At 45.9% G+C, this 10738-nt stretch overlaps 1 protein-coding gene across 1 annotated transcript; it reads left to right on the top strand.

Moving 5' to 3' along the window:
- The first annotated feature begins 1171 nt into the window (after nt 1-1171).
- Nucleotides 1172-3933, top strand: LOC144722447 (uncharacterized). The gene has a single exon (XM_078600716.1). The coding sequence runs from the start codon at nt 1538-1540 to the stop codon at nt 2450-2452; it is 915 nt and encodes a 304-aa protein (XP_078456842.1). The 5' UTR covers nt 1172-1537; the 3' UTR covers nt 2453-3933.
- The last annotated feature ends 6805 nt before the right edge of the window (nt 3934-10738 follow it).

The following is a 10738-nucleotide window of genomic DNA, read 5'->3' as shown; positions in this document are numbered from 1 at the left end:
AATCATATTGTTGGATGAAACGTGCTTACGTATGATGACGTAAGCACGTATGATGACGTAAGCACGTTAGGGCGAGCCCTCCCGGAAGCCATAGAGAATGCATTGCAGCGCCCCCGTTCGAAAAAAAACATCTTTGAATGTAAGTCTATGGGACCACTCGGGGCGATTCTCAGCTGGAGGGAAATCGCCCAAAAAGAGGCGGTACTCCACAGAACGTAGCATGACGCTGATTGGACTATATCCAGAGGCACAGTGACGGCTAGCGTGACTCTGTGGTTGAATGACATTGGTGGTGCGTCGCCCAATCGCCTTAATGAAGAAACCGCCCCTGGTTGGTAGATAAAAATGCTTCCTAATAATGAGATCATGAGTTTAAATTAAAAAAATCTATCAGAAATGTAGGGGTGGGTAGGACATGCCTCTAGGATGGATTTTGGCTACTGGTCAAGAATAATTGCAGCAACAATGATAAGAGCGTGTCTGAAAGTACGTCCGCCAAGGAGATGGAGCGATGAAATCAGCTCGTGTACAGGTATTAGCTGGATTATTACAGCACAGAATCGATGGCAGTGGCTTGGGAAGGCCTTCATCGAGTGGCAGATTCACCAGAGGGAATGATGACGATGAGTTGCAATCCTGGCAGGGACCAACTCAACCCCACCGTGTCATCATTAATGCCTGCGGAGTCAGTAATATGAGTAAACTGGGGAGTACAGAGGTTGCCTATTAATTACATACACTCGTCCTTGCCAGAGACCTGCTACTTGTTAAGAGGCACCAGTGATTGTCGGTGTGGGCACTTTTCACTTTAAAAAATGTCTATTCACAGTTAATATAAAAGCAATTGCAAATTTCAGAGCAATATTTAAAGTAATATTTGCACTGATATTTTTTCTTAACGCGTAAATTGCCTGTGGTATTCTTGGAAATTGCGCTTTCCATAACATAAAGAGAGGAAGTCTGCATGCAATTTTTGTCCAGTGCTTCTTTAACCCCACCAACCAATGTCCTAGCTGTGGAACATTGTCTATTTTTGTTCTTGCAGCTTGTAATACGCCTGAAATGTACCATTAGCCTTTGCTTTAAAATAGACCAGGTGCAGGCCAGCCGGGTTATAAATACACGATACAGGGGTCACAGAGATGCCCACAGCTTTGGAACGAGTGTGGGATTAGCAGCACGGCTGAAGAACGTAGATGAGACATTAGTGAGAGGAGCCCTATGCAGTAGGCTGTGGGCAAGAACTTCCAGTGAGATCGGTTGCTTGTGTCCCCTTGGCTCAACAACACAACATTTCGGCAATGAAAAAAACAGTCCTTGCCTTATGCGAGTGTCTAAACCGTAATACTAGAAGGTGAGTTATATAGTTGTGTACGAGTAAACACTTCCTTGGTGATTTAAGAAAACTCAAACGATCTCTGTGGTCAAAATCGGCACGAGAAGGGTAACTTAAGACTGAGTTGGAGCAGCAGGGAGGAGAGGAGACATCTGAATAAAAGCATCCTTTTGAAGTTTTGGTGCCAAATTGAAAATCACAATGATGGAGAAAAAGGACTTCCAAGCCGAGACAAATGTTCTGGGTTTGATTTCTGATCACTTAGAATGTAATAATGAAACGAGTGATGTGCCATTAATTGACATGTCTGGAGACATCTTTCTTCCATCAAAAAGCCATGGTCTCTCAGACGTAACAACGTGCAGAGTTGATGCTGAAGAATGTGAAAACACCCCGAAAGGGGTGAGGAAAGCTGCAATGAAAAATGCGAGCACGGATAGCACCCCCACACACGAGGCTACACCTGAAGAAGCAAACACCGGCGAGCCTCGCTTGTCAACCATTGAGTTGGACGCGCGAGCGAACAAAGACTTCAAAAAATGCAAACACGACGCAACGGAGCGCGGCTTGCAGGGAACGACGCGGAGCCCTTCGACGAACGCCAGCGCCGCCGCGAAAGATGAAACGACGAGAAGGAAAAGCGCCCGCGACGCCAAGGAGCCGGGCCGCACCCGGGTGCCGAACTACGGCGTCGTCGGCGACCTCACCGGCCTCTGGCAGAAGCGCTCGCGCGACCACGTCGACGAGCAGCGGCTGAACCCGTTCAGCGGGGACTTCGACTTCGAGCACGCCATGGCGGTGCGGGCGCGCAAGGGCGAGCAGGGCTACGGCCGCCCGCTGGACGGCACGGCCACGGCGGAGCGGGGCCGGCGGGCCCAGCGCCACGTGCTGCGCGAGGTGGACGAGATGGTGCTCATAATCGGCGAAGTGGGCGTTCGCGGCGAAGACGGGCGCGCGCGCGTCACCTTCGGGCGCCTCTTCGAGCGCTACGTGCGCGTCTCGGACAAGGTGGTCGGCATTCTGCTGCGTGCTCGCAAGCACGGCCACGTGCACTTCGAGGGCGAGATGCTGTGGCAGGGGCAGGACGACGGCGTCGTGATCACGCTGCTCGCGTGACCGAGCTCGGGGTCGGTGTCGAACTGGACTGCACCCGGCTGATTGGAGCGAGTCGTGGGTCATCTGTGTGAAGCCGCCAAACGAACACTGGGACGGGGCCGCGTGTTTTATATTCACGCTGTGTGTATTTGGAAACAGTGCTTTGTAAAATGATCAGGCTGACATTCGTGTTGCTTTTCAGCTCGCCTTGACAGTAATCTTGATTTAGTTCATGGTTATTTAAATTAAGCTAAACAATTTATATTTTACCAGGTAAGGCTCAACTGAGCTACAGAGTTCCTTTTCAGAAGTGACCTGGCCACACATGATAGCTCAATGGAGTGGCTTATCACGTGGAAATGTATAGCAGCCAAATACTTTTAACGCACGTTGACTCGAAATGTGGAGGGAAAAACCGGAGGACCCGGAGAAAAATCCACGCGACCACGGGGAGAACATGCAAACTCTAAATATACAGGCGTCAGGTCGGGATCGATCCCACAAACTCCTGCATAACAGGCGAGGTAGTTAACATCTTGCCACCGTGGCGCCCAATTGACTGAAACTGCACAAAATGCCATTAACTGTCAATAGTTTTGAGTTTCATGGCCCCAGAAAATTCCACAACCGTCTCTTTACGTGGATAAGAAGGAATTGACAACGAATGGAACTTTCTTGCCATTGTAATTATTGTAAATTACATACAATAACTATAACAATATTCAACAGTACAATTTGTATTCATATAGTGTATAAATGAAACTGCATTTTAAAATGCTGTACATAAATTTGGGTCGTGATTGAATGAATGAGTGAACGAGTCAATGAATGAATGAGTGAACGAGTCAATGAAGGAATGAGCTATGGCCCCACTCAGGCCCCGATGGGACTATAAGTGTCGTCTTCAAGGGAGACAGAAAGGAATGCAGAGAGTTGTATTTATTTGTCTTTTCCTAAATTATTTCACCTCGCAAATCCCTCCAGGTCGAACATCTCATTTACCAGGGTGTCAGATGACACACGCATTGTAAACAAATAAAACCGCGTAGGCAAACATTTTGAATGTATAAATTATGCAGAATGTATTTATACAATGTTGCATTCAATTCTAGTTGTATGTACTTCGTAAAGTGACATACTGAAGGAACGTTGAATCCCCATACAATTTGGAATGCCCCGTCACTGTAAGACAGGCTTCATGGAGCCACACACATGTTGGCAATTAGCTCTGGAATGTGCCACTCTTTCTTGTGGCGGTGTTAGTGATTGCACTTCTTATTTTGCAGTCTCCACCACAGGCAGAACCAATAGCATCAATCTACTTGCTCGTTCTGTGCTGGGAAAATTTCATAATACGAACTCAAATTCTGTACTCTGAAGTCTGTCAGAATTGCAGTGCATTTTAATGCTGTTTTACAGAGTTAAACTGACCTTACAAAGCTACGTGTCTCTTGTCATTGACTGTAGTCTTTGTGTGTACAATAAATATGACTGTTATTTAATTTGACTTTTAAAATTGTTTTCATCAGTGTTTTGAAAGTGCCCTTCATAACAACTTGGCCACCGCCCGTTGTGGTGGTTGGGTGGGTCAGGGATCAGATGGTATCACCACTGAGTCAATCTGTCCAAATCCAGGCAGCTACTTGTAATTAAACCAGTTTCTCAAGTATAGCGAATGTGAGGCCACCAATAACATATTTCATTGCATTTGTTTTTTCACTTAATGTGGCAAATTCCAGCCTTGATAATTATTATTTTTGTAAGTGCCTCTATAGCTGGGCAGGTTGGAAAGTCCAGTGCTCATGGTGTGAATAGCAGGCGACTGAATGGGCCTCTGTAGTAGTTCTGTGATATCACCTTTCAGTGACTCTTGTAACATGGGGCGACAGCTCTGAATGGACATTTCTGCATCTCGTGACAATATGCCGATGATCGCAATTTGGAATATAAATGGAATATAAAACAAGAATTACTTTCCAAACAGAGTGTGATGTTAGATTGTTGGTGAATGGCCAGCCAGAACACTCCATTTTGGTGGAGCTAATGCAAAAAAAACAATTTGACAGAGCCCTCCACCAAACTTCAATGGCCCTCTACCAACAAATGAATCAGATCCATAACCGCAATGAGTGGGAATGCCCTTGCAGGCACCTCGGACTTAATATGGTCAACACAAGAAAACCCCGTGTCATCTACTCAGACTCATTTATCGCACATTCTATCAAAGTGATGTATACGCATTATATTATCTTGTTGATCAGTTAGTCCGTATTTCTGCTTTTCTGTGCCTCGAGCAATTTTTTTTATTTTTCTGCAATTGAGCACAGATGGAAACTTTGTTGACCGAATGCAGTTGTGTTCCCACTCATGAATTCCGCACGCAGCCACACATTGGCTTGACTCTCTCTCTGCTCAGTTGCTATTTATGGCATCTGTAAACAAAGCTCAATGCTATTTGGAAGAGTGATAGACAACTGGAAGGGAAGGGGAATATTTCCACTTCACAATTATTATGAGACAAACTAGTTATGGAAACAATGCGACAGGCAAAGTGTTAAATTAACCTTCACTGACACATCGGACGGCACACGTTACAAACCATTTAGAGGAGAGATGCCTGGGATATTTTCCGCTGTGCTCCACATAGTTCAATGTGCAATACATTCTACCACAGCAAAACATTGTCCGTGACCTATTTCGAATGCAACCTTCACTGTTTATGCACTGCAAGCTGTTTTCAACAGAAATCATTAATGTCAATTCGCCTATCCGCACAACTCTCCAGTTTCAAACAGCAGGAGTGCTCCTTTGGAACACGTCGTGACTATAGTTTACAGGTCCGTAATAGCTACGGAATTCCTACGGGCGAATGCAAGCAGGGGGAAAAATGTGTTTCATGTGCACTTAAGCAACAGCACATACATGTTGTACAATGTTGTCTTGTTGCACTGGATACATTTCACAGTGTCCGTGGAGGTGTTTTGCCTATACCAAATACAGCAGTGATTGTTTAATGGGTAAACTCATTAAACAAGCGCTGCTGTATTTGCTTATGATAACGAGTACATTTAAGCTGGTAGAGTTAGCATGCTTTAACAAATACTGCGTGAAAAATAAAGCATTGAATGAGAAATTGAGAATACCTATAGGCCCATAGTCTGATGAACATACATGTACAGTAAGTATATATTTTGGTGGTTAAATATAAATATAAGATTTCATTTTTCATGAGAATAGGTTTTCCCCTTTTCTCTGGCAACAAAACAGGTGTTGAGATGTTCATCTCAATGACTGTGAAAAGCTTGATTTCCCTCCAATATTAAAGTCATAAATGTCGCCCGAGTCAATCGAGCTTTGGCTTTTGACGTTCTCGTCAGTATTTCGACTCCGTTGTCAAGTTTGGGGAGCTGAACAGCGTGACATTGACCAGCTCGCGCCACGAAAGGGAACCAATCAGTAAATATCACCAAGAGATGGCTCACAGCTATGTTCACGTACATCTAAAAACCAACTTACACCGTCCATGCGTGGAATTTGGCATCACCGACACATTTTGAGATCGTACTATATGTTCATAAGCCTCTTTGTGGCACAAAGATAAATGTGAGTACTTTGTATGATGTCGTGGTGGTTTGCGGCGATTCATTAAACAAAGTCGTAGGTAAAACTAAACTACAAACGAAACTATTTTAGCTCTCTAGATTTTTTTCAGGAGCGACCTGGCCACAAATGATAGCTCATTGAAGAGGCTTATCGAAGAGGCTTATCACGTGGAAATGTATAGCAGCCACATATTCTAAAAGCATGTTTCTAAATGTGGAGGGGGGAATCGGAGGACGCGGAGAAAAATCCACGCGACCACGTGGAGAATATGCAAACTCCAAATATACAGGCATCAGGGTCGGAATTGAACCCACGGCCTCCTGTGAACCAGGCAAGGTAGTTAACATCTTGCCATCGTAAAGGTATGTAATGCCACAGCGCACAGTGGACGCTGTGATATCACACTGCACAGAGATCACTATGATGTCACAGAAGGCAGGGTTCAAGCTGGGAAATCACAGTCCACGAGGATCGCGGTGATGTGAAACAAATAGCATGCTGCTATGTCAGCATACAACAAGAATGCAGTGATGTCACCAAGAATCGAGCAAGAGGTGATGTCATTGTGCACAGCGCACACAGTGATCTCACAGTTCACAGAGCACGTTATGCTGTCACACAAAAATTGGAGCGTGCTGTTACGTCACAGCGCCGAGAGAATGCTGCGACATCACAGAGATCACAGCAAGCAGTGATGTCAGGGCACAGAACATGCATTGTCACGGTGTATAGAGAAATCTGTGATATCACAGTGGACAGGGAACGCTGCTCATTGCTGTGACAGGTCCATAGCTGAATCACCCCCCAAATCTCCAGTGATTCCACTCCCCCTTTCGCACCACAACCACACTACATACAAGGGACATGCAAGGCACGATAAGAAATATGAATTATTACACGTGTGGTATGATGTGTATACTGTCATCTTCATCGTCATTGTTAACAGCGGTGGGGCAGTCGTTAGCCCACTGCGCTACGCTCCCAGGAACCCGAGTTGGATTCTTATCAGTGGCAAGTAAAATCGTAAAATCTCAGCCGGTCGAATGTGCACTGGTTCTGAACACCACCCCTTCTTTCCCCCTACCCTTCTCATGACTGATTGTGGCGTTTGTGGATTTGGAGCCATAGGATGCGGGTTAAAGTAGATGCAGCAGCAATGTGGAACTGATCCATGTGCATCTTGAACTTCTTTCGCACCATACGTAGCAAACCGTGCTAATCGGCGGCGCGTAGCTGGAGCTGATGGAGCCAGACTTGAGCCAAGGCGAAGGATTTCCCTCACTCTGATGGAGCCAGACTTGAGCCAAGGTGAAGGATTTCCCTCACTTTGATGCCAGCCTTGAGCTGCAGATGAAGATCTACCTGAGCCACTCCCGAAGCCTGAGCCAGCAAAACCAGGGCCACTTCCAAACCCTCCCTTGCTGAAGTTTGCAAAGCGGCTTGCTTGCCACCTTCTGGAAAATATTGGTTACTGCAAGATCATTCTGAAAGCTGCGTTCCGGCACGTGTATTTGGGGCCGCTTTGAATGTAAGGGGCCGTCCATAAATGACGTCACGCGATTTTGGACGATTTTTGATCCCCCCCCTCGTCACACGGCGTCAAATATGACGTCACAAAGCTCTGTCCCCCCCCTAAAAATAAAAAAATGCTTCAAATCGCTTTAAACTATTGTCATTGTAGTGCGTAATTAATGTGGCGCTGCACTCTGATGTCGTAGGAGAAAACATTTATTTAAACGTCTATTTAATTAAGTAGAACGTGTTGTCTATATTAATTTAAAGTTGCGCATTTTGATGTGACGTCACATTTCTCAACCCCCCCCCCCCTCGTCACACATCGTCACAAATGTCTGACCCCCCCCCCCCCCCCCAGTGGCGGCTCCTGCAAAATCTCTCAGGGGGGGCAAATGTCTGGATGATTGATAAGGATAGGGTCCACCCATGCAATGGATAAATTAACAGCTTAAGCATGTAAAGGCAACTTCACTTCTTTAGGGCCCCCCCTCATTTTTGAGGGGGGTCTGACTTTTTGTGACGCCGTGTGACGAGGGGGGGAGGGGGAGTCAAAAATGAGCCAAAATCGCGTGACGTCATTTATGGACGGCCCCTAAGGCAAAACTTAAGTGACTGTTCTAAGGTAGGTTACCTGCATTTTAATTAGAAAAAGAACATGAATGCTAAAAAGAATTAATCGTAAAAAACAAGATACCAAAGTGCTTCAACAGGAACGTTTCCGTGAGTGTGTAGTTCTGCTACAAGGATCAGAAACACACGCAAGGCACCACCACTGGAGTGCATGGCATGCCTATCCGTCGTAATCCTATTCTGCACCACACGTGGCACACACACCGCACGTACCACTGCGGTATAATGTGGACAAAATAATGCGGTGCAGGTGGCGCCATAAACTCATTCCTGGGCTGCGGTTGACATTGAGCACCGCTCACTGGAACGATGTGAACTCCAGGAAAGCCAGGCGAAATTTTAAGAGGTCAAGAAGAGCCATTGGCAGAAACAGCACTTGTGTTTATTTTCTTTTAAGGCAGTGTTATTTTCAAATGTGTTGGGTTTTGTAGTTTTATTATTTGTGATTGTGCACCACTTCCTCTGCAGTATCAGCAAAACATTGCATGCATTGCAATGGTAAGGAGGGGCAAGTTGCCTGGGGAGTGGAGCACACAGGTCACAAACAATGTATTGAGTGGTCTACACATTGGGGTGTTTAATAATTATCAATTACCGATTCCGAAAGTGAGGAACCTGCCATCGATTCAAGTGGAATGTTCATAATAAATGCACCGATTGGCACGTGCGCGCGTTCAAAGCGCACGGCAGCCGAAGTCACCGCGTGTCTCAGTTCAAAGGTGAAGGCGCAGCCCTGCAACGTTCTTGTCTTGCTGCTCAAGCCGGCGCTGGCAGAAGAACCTCCGTTACAATGAGCTCAGGGATACTTCGTCTCACCTTCCACACTGACCACGTGTGTTGCAAGAGGGGTGTGTAGTGCGATGTGTAAACATCGTCACTAGGGAGACAAAGGCGGCAGGGCGTGGTGCTGGCCACCCACCCCCTCGTTGTGCATTGCTCGCTAACAGCATTTGCCCCAGCAGCCTGGTAAGGCCGTACAAGGAGGGGATGTTTGAAATCATACCCACACTTACACCATCCCCATTACACCATCCCAATTATCCCCAATGTTTAAACTGCCTTGCCGGGATATCTAATCCAACTTGTGGACCATTAAAAGTGTCTATCTGCCAATGAGCTGTTATACTACAACTCCCATCGTTTCTCAGTTAAACAGGTAAAACATTAAATTTACAGTATTGCTATAGGCATTTCTATACGTGGGTTAAACGGTTATTTACCAATTGTTTGTGGTTAGCGGTAATGTAAAAAAACATTCTAACAACCTTATAGAGAATGATAAGCAATGTCTCCTTCAAATATCTGTCTCTACAAAGCCCACTGGCCTCACGGCATTGATTCGCCTCTAGCAAAACCCGTGAATCAGTTTCGACTTTCAGTATCTCATCAGCAGAGTATCGGCTTGCTCGAATCAATGCTGATGAACTGCAAGATTGAATCGGCAAGGAAGGACTCACTCTTAATTTAAGAGTTGAAGATATGGGTCCTATACCCAGTAACCATGGAACATTGTTGGGCTAAATCTGGCATGTGGCTGGAAGTGTTGACCTGAACATAGGCGCAATGTTGTATGTTTGCTGGGTAGTTGAATGCAAAATCCCACACACAAACGTCACAATTATTTTACGAGCCTCGTCCCGCATTGAAGAATTCTACTCTTGCATATGGCAATATGTCCTTGTCTTCAGCCATCCCCGATCCGAGGCTTGGCCGCACCATGGGCAATCCCTCGCCACTGACTTCTGTCTTCCGCTATCATCCTCATTGTCTATTCCAGCGTGAGCCTCGTCCATGATTTGATGTTATCCATCCATGCCATCCTTGGTCTTCCTCGCCCATGTGTACCGGCTACTGTGCCGTGCATAATCTGCTTTTCCAAACAATATGATCAGGAGATAAATGCCAATGTCGAATTCTTCAACCTACGAGAGGGCTTCAGGAGGGAGTTCGTGTAGTTTTGATATTGAAAGAGAGTAGACAACATTGGTTTACTATGTGGTCCGTAGTTTGGGTTGCATGGCCACGACCGCACTAATGTGGCTTGTCTTTAATTTACCATTTCTGAAACAGATATGCGCATCGGCCTGTCGATGTTCTGATACAGTGAATGGTTACACCAGACTCTTAGAGACTCTTAGAGTCTGGTGTAACCAAGATTGAGCGATTTTTGTGTCTCGAATGAGGTGGTCATTCCAGACGCACACATTGTGATGTTTGTGTCTCGAATGAGGTGGTCATTCCGGACGCACACATTGTTCCACTCACCAGCATTCTTCTGCATCTGGGTGGATGTACCATGCTCATCGGAGATGCGGAGGATGAAGAGTGAACTAAACACCAAAATAAGTTATAAAGAAATTAGTTTTCATTCTAGATTTAAAAGTGTATAGCTCCCAGTAGCTTCCTAATATCGGAAGGCAGAGCGTTCCAGACGGCCAAAGAAGCGCATCTGAAAGCGCGCATGATGCAGCGACCGTCTTCGCTGGATGTCTCGCCAAAAGCCACTGCGAGGATGAGCGAAGTTCTCGTGATGATGGTTTATGCTGTTTGACGATGTTA

The sequence above is a fragment of the Lampetra planeri genome, chromosome 14, assembly GCF_965212315.1.
Source record: "Lampetra planeri chromosome 14, kcLamPlan1.2.h2, whole genome shotgun sequence".
Lineage (NCBI taxonomy): Eukaryota > Metazoa > Chordata > Hyperoartia > Petromyzontiformes > Petromyzontidae > Lampetra > Lampetra planeri.
The sequence above is the reverse complement of the archived record's forward strand: the minus strand, read 5'-3'. Positions and strand labels throughout refer to the sequence as shown.

What these genes read in the sequence shown, in the direction of transcription:
- LOC144722447 (XM_078600716.1), top strand. Translation starts at nt 1,538, where the DNA reads ATGATGGAGAAAAAGGACTTCCAAGCCGAGACAAATGTTCTGGGTTTG.